The sequence below is a fragment of the Apiospora phragmitis genome (assembly GCF_038363925.1).
Source record: "Apiospora phragmitis strain CBS 135458 chromosome Unknown utg000006l:1.0-5683423.0:1.0-5690449.0, whole genome shotgun sequence".
Classification (NCBI taxonomy): domain Eukaryota; kingdom Fungi; phylum Ascomycota; class Sordariomycetes; order Amphisphaeriales; family Apiosporaceae; genus Apiospora; species Apiospora phragmitis.
The window spans coordinates 2,251,462-2,272,488 of record NW_027117404.1 but is presented as its reverse complement, the minus strand read 5'-3'; the positions used below and the strand labels follow the sequence as shown (position 1 = coordinate 2,272,488).

General features: G+C 35.6%; 3 protein-coding genes across 3 annotated transcripts; 2 read left to right on the top strand and 1 right to left on the bottom strand.

Annotated features, from left to right (window-relative positions):
* Window positions 1–146: 146 nt before the first annotated feature.
* PG994_005957 (exoglucanase 1) lies at window positions 147–1,841 on the top strand (the record flags this gene model as incomplete). Its single annotated transcript, XM_066857366.1, has 4 exons — window positions 147–501; window positions 601–948; window positions 1,049–1,515; window positions 1,650–1,841. The coding sequence occupies 4 exons, from the start codon at window positions 147–149 to the stop codon at window positions 1,839–1,841; spliced, it is 1,362 nt and encodes a 453-aa protein (XP_066716635.1).
* Window positions 1,842–2,276: 435 nt separating this feature from the next.
* On the bottom strand, window positions 2,277–3,083 carry PG994_005956 (carbohydrate esterase family 3 protein; the record flags this gene model as incomplete). The annotated part of the gene is made up of 1 exon (XM_066857365.1): window positions 2,277–3,083. One exon carries the CDS (start codon window positions 3,081–3,083, stop codon window positions 2,277–2,279), a length of 807 nt encoding a protein of 268 aa, XP_066716634.1.
* Window positions 3,084–5,679: 2,596 nt separating this feature from the next.
* Window positions 5,680–6,473, top strand: PG994_005955 (vivid PAS protein VVD; the record flags this gene model as incomplete). Its single annotated transcript, XM_066857364.1, has 3 exons — window positions 5,680–5,733; window positions 5,861–6,007; window positions 6,063–6,473. 3 exons carry the CDS (start codon window positions 5,680–5,682, stop codon window positions 6,471–6,473), a joined length of 612 nt encoding a protein of 203 aa, XP_066716633.1.
* Window positions 6,474–21,027: the final 14,554 nt, after the last annotated feature.

Genomic DNA, 21,027 nt, shown 5'->3' with positions numbered 1-21,027 from the left:
AAGAGGAGCTCGTTATAAAGGGGTAGCATGCCATCATCCATCTGAGATCTGATCCGACCCTCCGGTTTTCTACCACCTCAACCATCTTTTGCCCCCTGGTCAAGTGCCTGTTTCCAGTCCAAATCTACCTTCCCTCTCCGTTCACGATGCTTTCAAAGATCGCGCTCCTCGGCGGCCTCCTGGCCACGGCCAGCGCCCAGCAGGTCGGCACCCAGACCTCCGAGACGCACCCCAAGATGAGCTGGCAGAAGTGCAGCAGCGGCGGCAGCTGCCAGACCGTCAGCGGCGAGGTCACCATCGACGCCAACTGGCGCTGGCTGCACGAGACCAGCGGCACCACCAACTGCTACACTGGTAACGAGTGGGACTCGAGCATCTGCTCCGACGCCAAGTCATGCTCCCAGAAGTGCGCCGTCGACGGCGCCGACTATTCGAGCACCTACGGCATCACGACCAGCGGCAACGCCTTGACCCTGAAGTTCGTGACCAAGGGCGACTACTGTAAGTCTTACTAGTTGCTCATCTGGGGGCGGATGACGAGAAGTACAAGCATAAAAGAAGAAGAAGAAGAAGAAGCTAATCATGCTCTGGAACACACAGCTACCAACATCGGATCGCGCACCTACTTGATGAACGGTGCCGACAAGTACCAGATGTTCAAGCTCCTGGGTAACGAGTTCACCTTCGACGTGGATCTGTCCAAGCTTGGATGCGGCCTGAACGGCGCCCTGTACTTCGTCTCCATGGACGAGGACGGCGGCAAGGGCAAGTACTCGGCTAATAAGGCCGGCGCCAAGTACGGCACCGGTTACTGCGACGCCCAGTGCCCGCGCGACCTCAAGTTTATCGACGGCGAGGCCAACTCGGACTCGTGGGAGCCCTCGACCAATGACGACAACGCTGGTGTCGGCGCCCGGGGTTCTTGCTGTTCAGAGATGGATATCTGGGGTAAGTGACCCCCTCCCTCTGCAAGTCAAGAAAACAATGAAAACGAGAAGATTTTGAAAAGAGAAAACAAAACAGTCACTAACAAACAGCTTTCAAACAGAGGCCAATAGCATCTCCACGGCATACACGCCCCACCCCTGCACGGAAATCGGCCAGAAGGCGTGCCAGGGCGACGGCTGCGGCGGGACCTACTCGTCGGACCGGTACGCGGGCGACTGCGACCCGGACGGCTGCGACTTCAACTCGTACCGGCAGGGCGCCAAGGACTTCTACGGCCCCGGCATGACGGTCGACACGACCAAGAAGTTCACCGTGGTGACGCAGTTCATCGGGTCCGGCAGCAGCCTCGAGGCCATCCGCCGCTACTACGTGCAGGGCGGCAAGGTCATCCCCAACTCCGAGTCCACCATCGAGGGCAACGGCGGCAATCAGGTCGACGAGACCTTCTGCAGCACGCAGAAGACCGCCTTCGGCGACACCGACGACTTCAAGACCAAGGGTGGGCTCCAGCAGATGGCCAAGGCCCTCGCTGGCGACATGGTCTTGGTCATGTCGCTCTGGGACGACGTGAGTTTTTCCCCCTTTTCCCCACTCCATCCCTCTCTCACCTCTATACCCCTCGCACGAAGTGTGTTGATTTATTTTTCTATCACGCATCCGAAAACATATACGACCCAATTTACTGACACGGAAACCAATAGCACTACGCCAATATGCTCTGGCTCGACAGCACCTACCCCACGGACAAGGACGCGTCGACCCCCGGTGTGGGCCGCGGCACCTGCGAAACCACCTCGGGTGTGCCAACCGATGTCGAAGGCAAGCAGGGCTCCAGCCAGGTTATCTACAGCAACATCAAGTTCGGCCCCATCAACTCCACCTTCACCCAGTAAGCGAATCAAACAGACAGACAGACAGGGGAGGGGAAATATCGAGGTGGTTCCCAAAAGAAGAACTTATTTCCCCTTTCCTTATGTTCCTCAACTCTCTCCTAAGTTTGACTGCCGATGGACGCTATTGTTTTGGAATGTGTGCCGTTTTGAGCGCTCTTAGGCAGTTCCTGATGATGATGACGACTAGTACGCAGAGTGTGGGAAACTTCCTTGTGCATAGTGGAAAGGGAAGCATATAAAATTGACCTTCGTTCGTAACGCTGTCTGAGCAATATTATCATGACATATGTTCTGTTCGACTTCTTGTACATAACGATAAATACCTTGCGCGGGAGTGATATAAGATAACACACAAACACCTTCCCCCCTATGCGTTATCGTACATCATTCCAAAAATTGGTTTCGATTGACGCTCCCAGGATCGCTTGAATCTCATCAAGCCCGACGATGCGGTAGGGGGCTTTTGGCTTCTTCAGCTGGGGCTGGGGCCTGGGCCTGGGCCTGGGCCGCGGCAACCTCCTCGTCAAGTCGTTCAGCATTGCCGTCGTCAGGAATTCCATTGTCCACCGCCCGCTTGATGAAGCCCTCAAAATCCGCCTCGCGGATGGTATCCTTGAAGATATCGCCCATCATGAGGTAACCGTCGTCCGGCGGGTGGATGTCATCGGGACCGATGTCGCTCTCGCGGGGGCGGCCGGGGAGCCCCTGGTCGTAGTGCATCTCGGCCAGCACGACGGGCAGGCCCTCGCGCTGCAGATCCAGGGCAGCCTGGCGGATCTGCGCGTTGGCGCTGAAGAAGCAGCGCTCCTTCTCCTTGTTGGGGGTCGTGGCCAGCGTGGACATGACAACCGTGGTGTCCACGCCCGCCTTGTTGTCATCTCGGAAAGCAGTCCCATTGTTGTCGCCGAGGCCGAGGCCGCCGTTGCCGTCATCGTTCACGTGGTAGCCAAACCGCTGCGTGCCCACGCAGTTGACAGGGTTCCCCTGCGCCGCCATCCAGTCCCGCAGCTGCTGCCGGTAGCCGACGTTGTGGGTCGACTCCTCTCCCCGGGAGATCGAGGCCCCGATGAACATGACGCGAAGCGGTATGCCTCCGGCGATTGGGTGGGCTTCGGTGCCACCGCTGTGGGTCTGGCCCGGGATGTAGTGGCTGGGCGATGCTGTTACATCTTGGCTGTCGAGGAGTGAGAGGAATAGCGCTGTATGACATGAGAGGTAGAAGATACTGTACGTTAGTCGCATAGCATTGTGGACTTTTGTTCCCAAGACTTGTGAGCTCATTTGCTTACTACACACCTATCGTGATCAGGATTGTTGCCGCTAGCCAGACCGGCTTTGGGCGGCTTGTCAACAAGATCCTTGGTAACATATCCAGGAGTTGATTCGTATCGTATTAGAAGCTTGGAGGGCCTCCTATGCGTATCTGCCCAAATCATAGAACCAAGGGATGTTCTGAAAGCTTCGACCAGGTATATACTCGGTGCGTTTTAATCCTGCAAACCGCCACGCTTTATTCTTTTCTTCTGTTGAGGTGATGGACCACTATGTTGCTCTCCGCGTCGCCCAAGCATCCATGACCGTGCTACATGGCAGAAACAACATGGAAAATCCCAATACCCCAATGATTGATTTGCCCGTACATTAGAGTTTGAAGCTGCGGCCAGTTCTTGGCATGTTGAATATGGTTGCTCTATGCCGAGACATCGAAAGTGAAACCGACGGGAATTAGTGAAAGCGATAGAAGAACTCGTGAGCGATCTTTGCTCTCTCCTTCTTCAGCAAGGTGAGGCAAGCTAGTTCTATCTATTTGTCATGACATTCAAGAGAGACTGCGAGAGGCTTTGATCTTGTGCCACCGTTTACTTGCAATAATTATTTTCGTCGTGCCATGCCACTACGACTGGCCCCCAAGACCGAAAAGTCGTGCTTCAAATTTCAGATGGAAAAGCAAAGCGGGAAGTCTATCGAGTTGGGTTGGCGATGTCTTGATTTTGTTTTCGATGAGCTAGTAGAGCCTAGATCGGAAGACGAGGCGTATGAGAAGATAAGAATGCTGTGGCTGACTGCTACCTTCATCACCGATGGCTGCTTACCGTGGCTGAAAACGCTGCTCTATCAGTCAGTCAGTAAGCTAAATGCTTAACGAACTGCTGTTTGTCTCATGCTGTGGCTGTACAGGAAGCACCTCGGGAATCTGAGACCTGGAAACCAGACAGGAAAGCAATGCCGTATCGCGAGTAGCACAACATCCGGCGGTATCACCATGATTTCGGTGTTTTTGAAGCAATCAATACTGTAAAATGAGTGCGTTCGTTGGGTCGGGTCTCAAGGATCGGTTCTGACACTGGGGTGACGCCGTGACGGTGACTGCTGAAAACAAGCTCGAGATGGTGGGCTGTCCCGGAAATGACCCCCACCAAATTAGATCGACTTCCTGCCACTCCACCGCGTTCCACTCGATTCCTCACGATGTGGCTTTCTCAAAGTCAATTTCACGATCGAGAGCTTGCCTACCCGCCGCCCGGGTGCCTGGAAGGGGATTGCCGAGCGTTGTCGGTGGGAAAACGACATTGTCGTACGACTTTTGGGTAATCGGCTTTTGCAAATTGTCATGCTGCCAGGCTGCTTGTTGAATATAACTTGCTTGCCCTTTCAGGACCCCGATTCCACCACACACAAATATGGCAGAGCCATCGACATCGGCCATCGGCTTTCCACAATAACAAACCCATCATCCACTATTAACCGCACCAGAGGACAAACAGAGTGGGCATATGACATAGCCTACCTACAAATTCCAAGTTGGATTTGATTTGGTATTTGGTGAATTCAATTCAACCTCATTCGGGCTGACGAAGTAATTAGGATACTCACTGCAGCCGCGCATTTGTTGATGTGGTGACGCCTAAAGGAATCATCGCATTCCCATCGAGGCATCCTAATGAGATCGAGGTTTGTAAATTTCCGATGAGCCAAAGCCCATGGGTGCCATCTTGCCGGAAGGGGATAGGGAAAGGAAGTCAGTTCGAAGCCGCAAACGGGTAGATCCACCCAAACCATGTGCGGCCGTTTAGTAGTAGTAGTAGCAGGCTCTTGGCTCCTAGCCCTGCTTGCGGTTAGGCGAGCTACTAACCTTACCTGCTAGGTCGCCTGGCCTGCCACCGATTCCGATGCTGGGTGACCCCCCTCACCCCCTGGCCCCTGTCACTGCTCCCAGCTCCCAGATCCGTCTTCGATCCCCAGCTATCATGTCTGTCTGTCGAGATCATCCAACAGTAGATCATCCCAGAATCCCCATTTCTGCGCAAGTCTGTACCGGCGGGCCCAGACCCTGCCACTGCTCTCAACTCCATCATGGCCTCTTTTTTTACCGCTGCTCTTCGATCTTCGAACTCTGATCGCCTAAAACATTGGCGCCTCGCGTCTCATTCTTGTTTCTTTAGCCCTTTACCCATTACGCCTGCTTGACCTATGATCACGATCCCTCCTCTTTTCGGGCACAAGTCAAACAGCAAAGCATCCATGAGCTGAACAAATGGCTGGGAGTTCCTCAACTACATCTTAGCATCCTCGCCTTTGCTACCTCCTACCTTCTACTTACTCTTGGAACGCAATCAGCAGAACCCGTATAGCTTCGGAACCAGACATTAGCACACCACCACTCTACTCTAATAACTCCGATCCCTCTCAAAACACATCTTCGCCTCTTTCTTCTTGATACCATACCACCGCTGTCGTCGCCATATCGTGCTAGACTCCGACCTCGAGAGAACCCCAGTCAAGATCAAAACTCCCCCCATCTACAACGACGACTCTGCTCAGTATGACTATGCCCCTGATGACTGCTGCTGCTATGCCCATCATGAATCCCTGGGAACAGAGCGCTTTCACTGTAGGTAGACCTATCCCCTAGAGTCTCATGGAGTAACTGCCTTCGTACTAGATAACCTCGCTTGAGGTGTCAGTTGAGACGATAACTCACATATTTACCCCCGTAACCATATACTAACACCCCTTAGTACCAATACGAGACGGATGGGCAAACAACAACGACCGAGTCAACTTCCATAACCTCTGTGGCTGCTGTTCCGAAAGACACAGTGCACGATTCCATCATATACCCGGGCCTATACGCGCCTAGCGGCTACGATATGATGAACATTCTCGTGAGTTGTGTTTGGCCAAGAGTCAAGCTTGACTTGATACTGACACCCCTTTCAGATTCGGGTCATGACACGGGCCAATCCCATCATCGAGCTTGGTGCTATCGACGCTTCGTGTGCTCTTATTCTGTGCGACCTGCAGCAGCCTGACTGCCCAGTCGTATATGCCAACGAGCCATTCATGGAACTGACTGGCTACAGCCAACAAGAAATCGTAGGCCGTAACTGTCGGTTCCTACAAGCACCAGGTGGCAAGGTCAAGAAGTCATCTACACGCAAGTACATCGACAATGACATCATGAAGAAGATGCAAAGCGCCGTGGAAGACAATACCGAACTTGCCGTGGAGGTGGTCAACTTCAAGAAGAATGGACAACGATTCATCAATCTCCTCGCCATGATTCCCATATGCTGGGATAGTGCTGAACCCCGCTATTCTGTGGGATTTCAGGCGGAGAAGACTTGGTAGAAAGAAACAAGAGAGCAAAAATGACAGCGATAGCGACAGCGACGAATACGATGATGACTCTCCTCAACGAGCGGCGGAAGAAATATGCACACGATAGCCCGGCTTCGAAAGCATGGGCAGGAGTTTCCATTGCAGTGATGGTGCTATTAGGCCTGAAGGGGCAAACTTCTGGGCATCCATCTGCTTTTAGGCATTGCGTTGATACCCATTCTGCGTGCCATTTTTATTATTTTGGTGTGATTTCGGTGTTGGGGTTTTTTCGGGTTCAATGTTGAAATTTCACAGGCCTATCAGGCGTTCATAGGAGGACTACATCGGGGTTATGGGAGTCCTACACTGCGTGGCTCGTCTACGGACAGCGTGCGTTATCTAGATGGCATAAGAACAGCGAAGACGGCTTCTTTAAGGGAGAGATCTGCATGTATGAGAGTTGGTACTGTAACTGGTCGAAGACGGTGGGCTGACAAGCCAGTCTGTATTGTTTCGGGCGGCGGATTGATTAGCTACTACGAGAATGGTTCATTGCAAGTTTCTCAATAATCAGCAAGACTCAATTCTTACACATACATGAACCAGGCCACAGATTGAACCTCTGTGGTCGATGAAAAAGCAAGACAATCACCATACCGCGGCGCCCTACGAGGTCTTCATGTGAAGCTGGTGCCCGAACAAGAGATGTGGTGCGTTGAAACTTGGTTCGATCCTTTAGGCCCCTGGTAGCCTCCTCCACATCACCGGGATCGGGACAGTAGGCAAACGGGAACTGGGTGGCCCCCGGGGAAAGAGGGGTTTCCGCGATGGAAGTTGCTTTCACACCTCTCATTATGAGTTTGTCGGCTATCAGGATATGGCGAAGCAGCTGGCTTACCCAAGCGGCGCTACTTCTCTTCTAACAGCCCCCGATCGTGACACATAGGCATTCCTCGCGGCCATCGAGCCCTTCCCCGGCGGGGGCAAGTACCTGGCTCAATACTTAAAACGACTCAGCTGACTTATTTCGGCCGGAGCAAACCATCAGAGACATGCTCCTCTTTCTTGATAGGTAATATTCAAATACAATTTACGACACGATGTCGGTTCGTCAGGGGCATCGATCTTATGGCCTTCTTCTGCGGTCCAGAGTAAAACATACGATTGATTTAGGAGTTTCCAACACCGACGAGCAACTGACCTCGCATTAACATGTTCATAGATATATACATATGTTCGTACACACGCCAGGGCTATCTGTTCATGGATATGAGCTAGTACAAAAAATAAGAGGGCTACTTCGTAAGGTACCGCACAGGAGGTCGGTTTGGTGGGTGGGCAGAGGATTCGCGAGGGGGGGTCCGGAACCCCCAGTTGCAAGCCCTCTTTTCATTTATTATCCACTGAAATACAGGTTTCTTTGTGCGCCAGAGGTTGCCTGTCTGCCCCGTTCTCCCACCCGTTTGAACATGAGCGCGGAAAGCAACCAAGATGGGATGCGCATTCATGTGGTGATGGGGGAGAAGAGGGACCCTTCGCTGGCATCGGAGGCTTGCAGTAGTACGCGGTCTACCCAATTGGTTAAAGATAATAACGATTACTGATCCATGACCAGGGCGTGGTGGTTTCATTCCTGGGCCACATGACAGCTTAGAGGGATTTGTTCCCGGGTAGCTTCGAGAGGCTATGGACAATGGCAGTCGACGTACGATAGGATAGGTACGGATAGAAAAGATGCGGGCAGCTTGGACGTACTTCGCTGACTTCATTCAAGTGAATCCCACCCAGTTGACCAGGATGACTCCAGGGAGCGTGGCACATTAATCAACATATGTAAGTCCAAGGGCACATATTCAAGACGGGCACAGGATGAATGTAACACCTAGAAAGTGAACCACAGCCATATAAGAACCATATCGCTATCAAGGCGATGTTTACTGTTAATCGTTGATGAGAAGGAGCCCCCTTCCTTGTACCCCAGGAGGCGATATGTCGTCTAACGAAGGGGATGGGCCATTCTCTTACGGGAGCAACTATATTGTCAGTAATTGATCCCTTTCCAGAAGAAGTACTCGAAGATGATGATACCCTCTCTCCAAAGTATGGGTGTGAGTTGATCCCAGCCTAGAGCACAATTTCCTGTTGAATTCGTCCCTTTTGTGTTCGGCCCTTTTGCGTGAACTTATTACCGCGGTCTACATCTTGTGTCGGTCTATATACTTAACTCTTTAAGTGTTAAGTATAATAAAAAAGTGGAGAATATATTATTATTAGATTAAATTAATTAAAACTTATAAGTTTAAGTTAATTTTAATAATAAAATATAAATAAATATAAAAATATTTTAATAATTAATAAAGTATTTAATTTAATACTTATTAATATAGTCGTCGCCGCGTAATTTAAAAAAATTATTAATATATCTTTTATAATATTTAAATTAATTATATAATTATAAAGTACCTCTTTTTAAATTAGATTTAATTTATATTATAAATATTAAATTTCGCGTCGAGGTTTAATATTATAAAGTCGGTCGTTTAAAATAACTTAAGGGACGTTATATACTTTTATAATAGCTCTTTAACTAATTCGCTTCGAACCTTCTCGCGTTGTTTAAATTATTAAAATAAAACTATCTTTTTTTAATTAAATTAATATTATAATTATAATAATATTACGTATTAAAGTTTAATTATATAAATTAAAAAAAGAGTAGTTAATTAAATAATATAATCGACTTAATAATAAACTATATTACGTTAATTAATATAAAAAAGCGAAATTAATTTAATTAAATAATCGAGAATAATTAACGGTTATTAAATATATTAATTTATAAAGCTAATATATTTTACTATTTTTAATTATTTAAAACTAATATTACTTAATAAACTAATTTTATAAATATAACTTATTAAGTAATTAAATAATTAAATTAATATTTAACGATTAAACTAATAATAAAACGAGTTTAAATTAAATTTAATACTTTAATAAATATATTAAAGCTATATTTCGGCCGAATTGAAAAATATTATAAAAATAACGATATTATTACGTTTAATATACTTTTATTTTTTAGTTTAACCTCTAAATATACCACTTTATTCTCTATTAAAGCGTGTTTATTTAAAAAAAAAAACCGAGTTATTTATTAAAGCATTAATGAATTATATTATAAAATTAAACTTCTTTATTAATTTTAAAGCCGCGTATTTTATTATTTTTATAAAAGAAATATTAAATTTAAATTTAACGCATTTAGCTTAGTACTTGATTACTTAAATAAAATAATTAAATAAATTAAATATACGTCTTTAAACGTTGTTTAACTTTTAGTAAATAATTAAATACTTTATTTTTATAAAAAATAAGATTTTTATTTATTTAAAAAGATTTTTAATATTAGAAATTAAGTAATAATAAAAATATATAAAAAAACTTTTATAAAAAATTAAATATATATTTTATAAAACATTGATTTAATATTGTTTAAATATTAAAAAGTTAAAAAATCGCGCGTTTAACTTAAAAGAATTATTATTGTATAAAAAATTTAAAAGCTATAAAACTATTACGGCTTAGCTTAATCATGCGACTTAAACTCACCTTTAACACGGCTTTATAATACCTTAAAGTATATATAAGACTTAATATAAACTAGCCTCACTTAATTAGTGTTTACGATTTATTAATAATAACGAACCTACTCTTTAAAAACATAATAACGGTTATTAAAAAAAATACGAGATAGCGTAACGACGATAGTATTAAAGTAGTACGGACTAGATAACTAAGTTTAAATAGCTAAGGCTAAATAGCTAGGCTAAGATAACTAAAGCTAAATAAGCTAAGACCACGCCATCGGACGAATAACTAACCTAGGTTACGTAATAAATCGTGAAATTAAAATATAAAAAGTCACGATCTCGCGAGCTAACGAATTATAAATTATAAAAATAAAAATATATAATTTACGACTTAACTAAAATTAATAATAAAAAACGAGATATATAATAATAAACGATTCTTAATATATTTTATATAAATATTCTTTATTTTAATAATTAATATAAACATTAATTTAATTTATTAATAAATTAAATAACTTTAATAACTTTATTATATAAATATTTTAATTAAACTACGTTTATTATTACTTATTATATTAATAAGGCGTTTTTTTAATCGCACGTTTAAGATACTTTTTTATATTACGTACTTTATAAGCGAACTGCGTATATAAACGAGCTACGTATTTTCTATTATTAAGCTTTATAAATTATAAATTAATTTAATTATAACGCTTAGAATTAATTAAATATATTAATAATTATTATTTTTAGAGGTTTTTATATTATTTTAATAAGTGCGCGCATTATGCCCGGGCTCTCCGCAAATTTTATAGCGCTATAAGCATGTCTTAAACGTCTTCGTACAACCACTCCTCCGACGCGATTCGTCTTGTAATTATCTATTAACGTCCCTTTAAAACTATAAGTCTTCTCTAGTTTATATATAAAGTGATCTTCTATCTTATAGCCGTTTATTTTTCGTACGGCGGCGCTGGCTAAACATCTCATTTACCTTTTAAATATAATGAACGTTATCTAAGTTTTAAAGGAAACTTAATAAGACGTACTGGGGTTTATATTAATAATACGAGAGAGTATTTAAATATGCGATAAAGGTTCGCCTTTATCGATATAGTGTGTAATAGCCGTAGGAACAAAAGTAATTAAAGTGTATAAATTTAAAGGGATTTATAATAAGTTTTATTAAAGTTATTTACTTTATTAATAAGTTAAGATTAATATTTAAATTAATTATTAAAATAAAGAGTATTTATATAAAATATATAGAGAACGTTTATTATTATATATTTAATTTCTTTTTTATTAACTTTTTAAATTTATTAAATATTTATAATTTAATATATCTTACTCTTCTTAGCTTACGTTAAATATTTGCGATCTAATATATTTATATTTTATTCTTACGTGACTAGTATTATCCTGCTATAGCTTGTTTATTCTTAGCTGTTTATTTTATACTTGTTTATTTCGTACTGTCCTTTAAGCGCTGTCTTAGAGTAGCTGCGTCGAGTATTATTTATTATTATAGTGCTAGTTATCTTTATAGCTAGTCGTTATAAGCTTTATTAATTTTTAAGGTTTCGTTAATTAATAAGGTTTCGTTAATTAATAAGGTAATACTAATATAGTGGGGCTTAAAGTTATACTAGGTTTTTTATATAAATATTTAAAGTATCGTTAAGCCGTGTTATAAAGTAGGTTTTAAGTCGTATGTTTAAGTTAAGTTATAATATTACTTCCCCTCTCTTATTTATTTTATTCTTAAAGCGGTTTAGTTAATATAAATATTTAAAGAGTTTCCGTTAAGTTATTACTTATAAGTTCTCTTTTTTTTACTTTTATTATAATATATATTTATTATATCTAATCGTATTAAAAAATATAAGTCTCGTTTTTAAAAAACTAAGTAACGCGACGCTTTATTATTTATTATTTTATAATATTTTATTATTATATCGTCGTGTTTTTATTACGAGGGTCGTAGGTTTTCTTTTTACGAAGTTTCGGTGTAAGACTCGTTTCGTTATATTAAATATATTTATTAAAGTTGTTCTCGTTATAATATATAAGGCGTTATTTTTATTAAATTACGAAAAATCGCCGAGTAATATTTAAAAATTAGAAGATGAGCTCTAAGTTATAGAGGAAAAGGTTCTTCGCTTTCGAAAATAAAAGAAATTTTAGTTTAAGAAGATGATGCGGGCGGTTTATTATAATCTCGATAATATCGAGGAGCTCGAGCGTGTTAAGCGCGAGGAAGCCGAGGAAGAGGCTCGTTATAAGACTATATCCGAGCTGGCTCTCGAGGAGGTTCCGATACTACCTTTCGATTTCTTATTCGATTAGAACTCCGTGTACCTTAACGTTTTATTAGAGCCGTTATTATTACCGGAGTTTAAAGTTATTCTTTAAACTTTTAAAGCTTTTTAGCGGTATTTTTTAAGTATTTTTTAAGTTTTTAAGTATTATTTTTTAATAAATAACCCTTTTATTTAACGAGGTATTTTTATCTTTTCTCGACTCGTTTTTTATTAAAGATTATTTTAATTTCGTATTCGTATTAATTTATTTCGATTTCTAGTTATGTTTCGGTTTTTACGTTTTCAAGGGCTAGTTCGAGTAATAAGATATAAAATATAAGGTGTACTTATATTGTTTTAAATAGCGATAATTAATAATTAGTTTTCGAAATAATTTCCGCGATTTTAAATGGTTTAATTTTTTTAAAATCTAGTTTATCGCTTAGTCGCTTAGTTTTAATATTTCGCCGTAAGAGGTAAACTTTTCTTCCCTCTTTTAAAAATAATCTCTTTAATACCGAGTTATATTATAAATGATTTTTAGAATTTAGCGGTAAATAGTTTATCTTTATTAGAGATGATCGTTTCGAGTAGCCCGTACTAGCTAACGATCGTTCGAAAGAACGTGTAGGCTAGGTCGCTAATATCGCTAAACTCCTTATATAATAAGAAGTAGGTATATTTTATGAGTTTATTCGTAATTATTAAGATATAATCGTAACTAACTTTAATTAAGGGTTTCTTTAATAGGGTAGCTTAATTACGAAATTAAGCGCGATTATTTTTTATACTTTATTTAGCGGTAGAATCGGTTATAGTTTTTTATATAATTAATATCGAGTAACTTTAATTTTATTATATAAGTCGTATTTACTAATTATTTTAACTATAATCGGCTTAAGGTTTTCGTAATTAAATTATTTAGTAATTCGTTTTTAAGTTTTAAACATTTTTTAATATTTATATATAAAGTGCTCGTAAAATTTTTTAATAAAGTTTTTATAATATTACTTAAAGATATAAATCTTGTTTTAATAAAAGGTGAGACCGTCTCAGTTCTTAAGGTGGTTTTTAATATAGTCGGCGGGGTCGAAGGTTTAGTTAAATTACCGAAACTTAATAACTTAATCGTCGTTATATTAAACGCGGCTCGTAATATTTAATTATTATAATAGTACGAGTTTACCGTTCTAGTCGTAGGTTAAGATAGTTCGCGTTTCGGGTGGAATTTCTTTTTAATAATTTAGTCGTCGGCTTAATACATTAGCGCGACCGTTCTCGCTACTTTTTTAATAAATAATAATAAGGTTAAATTTTAAAAATAATTTAAACTATTATATTTATTATTAATTTAGTTTTCTAATAATAATAAACGTTATAAAGTTTTTATAATTAATATAAACTTTTATTAATTTTATTGTTTTATTAAAATAATATCTTTATTTTTTATAAGCTTTAATAATAGTTATTAACTCTTTATTATAGATTTAATATTTAAGTTTTAATCCGTTAAGTTTTTTAAAAAAAAAATACGATAAGGTACGACTTCTCGTTATTATTCTATTAACTTAATTACTTTTTAATCGCATAGTTTAATATATAGGTTTCAATTTTAAAAAGTTTAGTAAAATCCGCTATACGAAGTATTAATTTGTTGAAAATCCGCTCTTTAATATTATAAAAGGCTTCGGCTTTTTTTTCGTTTATTAAAATAGCTTATCTTTTTTTATTAAGTTCGTTAAAAATATTACTATTTTATTAAACCCGGGGATAAAAATCCGGTAATAATTAATTAATTTTAAGAAAAACTTAATTTTTATAGCGTTTATAAACGTGAGCTATTCTTTAAATATTAAGATTTTTAAAGGTTTTATCCGAATTTCGCCTAAAGATATTATATATTTTACGAAGGTAACGAATCGTTAATAAAATTCGCTCTTCTTTAAGTTAATTAATAGATTAATATTTTATAGCTTTTAAAATATTAACTTTACGTGCTTTTAATATTACTTATCGTTTTCGAAGTAAATTAAAATATTATCGAGATATATTATAACGAACTTATTAAAGTATTTACGTAATACGTAATTAATTATTATTTAAGAGTTAATTAATATATTAATTAAACTAAACGATATAACTTAGTATTCGAAATATTTATACTTAGTTTAAAACGCGGTTTTTTATTTTTTTTTTCTTTTCTTAATCTAGATTAGGTTATATATATTAAAGAGGTCGAATACTATAAAGATTTTAATATATCGCAGCTTATTTCGTAGGTCGCCGATTAGGGGTAAGGGGTACCGGTTTTTAATAATAATTTCGTTAAGCTTTTAATAATCGATATATATACGTTATTTAAGTTTCTCGTCTTTACTTTTTTCGAGATAAAGTGGATAAAGAAGCTCGTTAGTAATATAAATAAGCGTATAACTCCTTTCTCGAGGTTTTTTATAATATATTCCTTTAAAGCTTTTTCGTATTCTCGATTTAATTTATAAATTAATATAAAAAGAGGCTCTTTTTTTCCTTTTAGCGGTATCTCGTAATCTTATCGTATATAAAGCGGTAAACTTATTTTTAATTTCTTATTAAAAAGAGTTTCGAATTACCGGTACTATTTTAATATAATTATTATAATATTTAGCTTAAGCTTTTTAATAATAATATATACTTTAAGAATTTTAAGTTTATTAAGAGATCGCTTTTTAAACCGCTATTTATTAATTAAACCTCTTTTTAATATATTTTATTAAAATTAGCCTATTTTTTAATTAATTTTAAAATTATTTATTTATAATTAAAATATCTTTAAAATTATATTATATCCTGCGATATCCGTAATATTACACGTAATTCGTTTATATTATTTTCCGATATTAATTAAAAGGTTTACGAATTTTTTTCGTACTTTTTTATTATCGTAGGTTATAAGTCCTTTATTAACGGTTTTAAATCGATATAGGGCGTTTTTTTCTTCTTATTATTCGAGTTTAAAGCAGTTAATAATTTATAATAAAATATAGTTTCTTTACACTTTATTATTAAGTAACACTTTAATATAAACTCTTTTTATACTTATTATTAATATAATATACTCGTGAATAGCTCGATTATTCGTTGTTTAATATAAGGACTTATTTTAGTCCGCCTGTTATCGTTTTTTTATAATAGGCGGCGTTTATTTCTTAAGCGTTATTCTTATAAATAATTAATAATTTCTTACGATTAACCGTTATATCGTTGCTATTATTCCCTTCGTTTTTTATAAGGCGTTTCTTAGTACGTTAGCGGAGGTGTTTTCGTACTCTTCTTTATATAAAGTGCTATCCTTAATATTTAAGATTCGGGTTTTTCGAGTAGTTTAAAGGTTTATTAAGTTTATTATAATTTATAAACGTTTTATAAATTCTTTAATATATTAAGGGTTTTTTTATTAAATATATACTTATATGTTTTAAAAATATAAAGCGTTTTTTTTAAACGTTTATAGGCTCGCGATTTTTCTTAAGCGTGTTTAAAGTATTAATTCTCGAAATACTCCTTTTAATCCCGTTTTTTTAAGTAGTACCGTTATAGCTACCATAAGTTTTTTTATATTAATAAGTACACGCGTTATCCGTTAAAGACTAACGTCTAGATTTTTTTAATAATATAATTAAGGTATAGTTATATAATAGGTTATTTATTAATTTCTTAAGGAAATTATTCGTGCTCGAGTTTCTTTATAAGGTATTTTATATAAGCGTTATATATATATAAAATTTATAAGAATATAAAATACTTTTCGTATATAAGAAAGACTAAGATATTATTTTTTACTATGTAATTATTATAAATTTTTTATTTAAATTTAATTATAATAAGTATTTAATATAAGTATTTTAAGTCGAGGTAAAGAATATTAAAGATAGTTAACTATCCGTTAGTTTTTAAGTTTTTAAATTTAACGATCTCGTTTATTAATTCGTTTATTAATATATCGATTAAATACTCGTAGTTTATTAATTATTTTAACCGGCTTATAATGTCGTTTATTAAATCGCTATTTTCGTTATATAAAAAGGGTCGTTCTTTTTATATTATCGCGACGCTTCGGCTATAGTTCCTTTTATTTTTAAAGGCTTTAAGAAATTATCCGGTTTTTTCTTTATTTATTAAATAAAAGGTATACTTATTATTATAATAAACTATTTAAAATAAGCTGCCGTATTTAATAGTAGCGTTATTATTTTTAATAACTATTATAAAAGTGGTTTTTATTTTAATAATATTAATATATTATTTTTTTAAAACTTTTTAAAAATCCTTTTTATATACTCGATATTTTTAAGCGTAATACCTTTATTTTTAATAATTATAATAAATAATATATTATTTTTTATTATATTTATTATATTAAATAATATTAAAGTCTATAGGTTTATTATAATAACTATACGCCGTACTATTTTTTAGCGGTATATTATTATAGTAACGTGGTCGCCTTATATTAGCCTAGATTCGACCGGTTTATCGTTATTACCCGCCTTATTTCTCGCGGCGGCGTTCGTATATATAAGTATCGATTTTAATAGTGAGCTCTATATACGAAAAGAAATTATTAGGGGTATTAAGCCAGCTAAGTTCGTTCTTAACGTTTTCTTTTAATCTTTAATAATATATTATAATTTTCGTAGTTTTCGTATAGTTTAGTCGAGTTATAATACGTCGGAATTCGGCGGTATAAAAAGTGGCTAATTTTTTTTATTTATTATTTTTTATTAAGGTTTTAAAAAAGTGATTTAAAAGCTTATTTAAAGTTATTATAACTTTTAAAAATTTATTATACCTTTACGCGATATAATTTAATTTATTAATCGTTTTTATAAGTTTATTTAAATAAGGTTTAAATTAAGCGAGTATTTTATTTTTAAGAAATAAAGCGGCGTGAATAATTCGTTAAATAATATCTTAGAATATTCTTTTATAAAACCGTTAATAAGTTTTAACCTAGATAAGGAACTTGCGAAAGTCCCCGCTTATCTTATTAAAGGCCGCTAAGGTGCTAATCTTTATTCTTTTTTTAAAAGTAATAAGGGTTTAAATAATATTAATAGCGGTACGAAGGAGGCGTACTTCCTCGCGTAGCTCATTAATATCTAATATTTACCTTAAGGTGTCTTTAGTTAAGAGCTCGTTACACTCTTTCTCGAGTTTAGTGTAATAATATTAATAATTAGCGCTTTTTTATTTAAATTCTTTAATTCGTTTAATTAACGCTTATTAAGTAAGGCCGTTATTATTATCGTTATTATTTATTTTTATAACAAGGTTTTATTAAAAAGTATTTATAATAATAGCGGGGGCTTTCTCGTAATAAAGGGTGTTATTAAATTTAAGTATAAATATAATTCTTATAAGTATTATTATTTAAAAGTTTAAATAATAACTCATAAAAATAATAAAAATATAACGAATGTTATTTAAATTTTAAAATAAACTTAATAAAATATATTAAAGTTTATATTAATAATATAAAAAAGTATTTAAACATGTAATAAAGGTCCGCCTTTATTAATATAATATATAATAGTTATAAAAACGAAAGTAATTAAAGTATATAAATTTAAAAGAATTTATAATAGTTTTATTAAAGCTGTTTACTTTATTAATAAATTAAAATTAATATTTAAATTAATTATTAAAATAAAAAGTATTTATATAAAATATATAAGAAATATTTATCGTTATATATTTAATCTCTCTTTTATTAACCTTTTAAATCTTATTAAATATTTATAATTTAATATATCTTACTTCTCTTAGCTCGCGTTAAATATCTACGATCTAATATATCTATATTTTATCCCTACGTAACTAGTATTATTTTATTATAACTTATTTATTCTTAGTTATCTATTTCGTACTTATTTATTTTATGCTATCTTTTAAGCGCTATTTTAAAGTAGTTATATCGAGTATTATTTATCGTCATAATGCTAGTTATCGTTATAACTAATCGTTATAAGCTTTATTAATTAGTAACGTTTCGTTAACTAGTAGGGTTTTATTAACTAGTAGAGTAGTACTAATATAGTGAGGCTTAGAGTTATGCTAAGTCTTTTATATAAATGTTTGAGGTATCGTTAAGCCGTGCCGTGAAGTAGGTTCTAGGTCGTATATTTAAGCTAGGTTATAACATTAAAATATTACGTTCTCACCTTTTAAAAGAGTAACTCGGTATATAACCTACGTTATAACCTTTATAATCTAGTTAAAGCTAGTTAAAATAAATGCCGGAGAGTTATTTTAATATCGTACGATATGGTTTCGAACGTATTCGGTTTAAGATTAAGTTTTAATTAAGTTATTTAAAGTTTTTAATTCTTAAAGGATAAATAAGCCGGAAAACTTCCCCGGAGGTATTAAAATACGTAGCTTTATATTTAACTATAAAATAATATATTCCGGATTATACGAAACGAGTCCTGTCCTTTAAAAACCTCCTTATATATTCGAAACGATAAAAGTCGCCTAGAACGCTTTTAAAAATGCTAGTAGGAAGTCTTCCTTAGAGATATAAGTAATATACGCTCGTATAAGACCTTTATTTTCTTTTTCGTACGCCTTTTTTAATATATAAAAACAGTTAATATTAAGAGGTTAAAGCTTATATAATAAATAAAAAAGTATATAAAGTATAATAATCGAGTTCTTTTTATAATAAAGCTCGAAAGCTATTAAGTAGTAGTTTTCGTAGCCGTTTAAGACTAAGAGGCGATAACGATCCTTTATATAAAACCTAATATATTAATTAAAGTGTCGAACCTAGCCCTCGCCTCTTTTATTCGTAGTTTAGTTATTTTTAATAACTATAATTACTTAGTTTTTCGATAATAGGCTATTTTTATACTAAGAAGAGAGGTGCGTTTTCGTAATAAAGATAATATATAAAGGGATAGCGTAACCGTTTAATTCGACGCCTTAAATAATTATAACTTATTCCCGGTTCCTTTACTATATTACGCTAGGCCTTCCACGTCGATCGGAGGTGATTACGATTATTTCGGACAAGCTTTAGCTTATAAAAACCCGGTTTCGTTAAAGTTATATATATCCTTTTTTTATATCTTATATTTATTAATTATATTTTATACGAGAGTAAATTACGCGCGATACGCGTTAAAATCTTTATAAAAAACTCTTTAATAATTAATTCTTTAGTTAAAACGCGTCCGGAGGTCTAGTTATTATCGTACGAAATTAGAGGCTTAATTAACGCCGACGCGTCTCGCGTCGTATAAACTAAGTAATCGATTCGCTATATCTTTTATACTACTTAGCCGGGGAAGAAACGATCGCGTATTTAGATTAATAATATATCGAATAATTAATTCCTCTTTAAAATTAGAAAGTTTTTAAGAGTTTATAGAGATTTCGGATCGTGATCGAATTCCGCGTCGTCGGCTACGTAACATCGACTTTAAGATATAATATATCGTTATAGCTTTTTGTACACTTAATTTCGAGTTATTTTAAAACGTTTAAAGTGTTAAAATTAAACCTTTTTTCTTTATTTTTTAATTCTATACTTATTAAAGGAGAAAAGTTAATATAAAGTTAATTATAAAAAAGTTAATTAAAAGTACGCAGCTCGCTTATATATATAGCTCGCTTATAAAGTACGTTTATTAATATAAACTTAAATATATTTTACTAGGTTTTTTTTTTAAAAAACTTAAATAACGTTTATTATATTTTAATTACTTTTATTCTTACGAATTATTATTTAAATCTTTAAATAATAACGTTATAAAAATATATATAAAAAAGTTAAATTTTTTTTTATATTTATTAAATAAATACTAAAATTATTATAATTATATAAAATTTAAATATATTTCTTTAATGTTTTATTTTTAATACTTAAAGTTTAAAATATATTAATATTAATTAAACTTATTTTAAATATAAAATTATTTAAAATAATATAAATTAACTTAAAATATATACATATTAATTAATAATATTTTTAAATAACTTATAATATAAAAGGGAATATAATCTTACTATTAATTCTCCACTCTTTTTATTCATAATAATATTTATTAGTTTATAGAGTTCTGTGTTTCGCTAAACGCTGCTGCATCTAGCAGTATTTAGCTTAACTTTCTTCACCTCTCATCTAGGGGCCTGATCGTCCTTGACCACCCATTGGACAGGTATATAGATAGACATGACAGAAACCTAACAAATTGACTTACTACTGAAACTCGCAGACCATTCGCCATCCTGATTCGCCCAGTCGTCCGAGGCAAGAGTCGAGCTGAAATAGGCAGGGATGGACCCTGGTCATCCCATCACAGCAGCGTTTCTATTGTACCTGCATGTGCTGAAACACCAAGAATATGCACCTGCACCATCGACATCGTCCCATGCACAAGTGTGTCTCATGGATCGCACGGTTGATTCTTTCCCCAGAGTGGTTGGGCCTTTTGAGGCTTTGGACCATGGGGAGGACATCTATGTGTCGAGGATCCGAATCTTGGTGATTCCCATCATGCCATGACATGTGCCAATAGGCAACCTACATCTCATGATATCCTCCCTCCTCATCCGCGTGCTTCCTGCAGACCCGGTATCTCTCGCACTAGATAATCTATGTCGGCTGCTCAACAACCCTTGAACATAATATAATCCAGC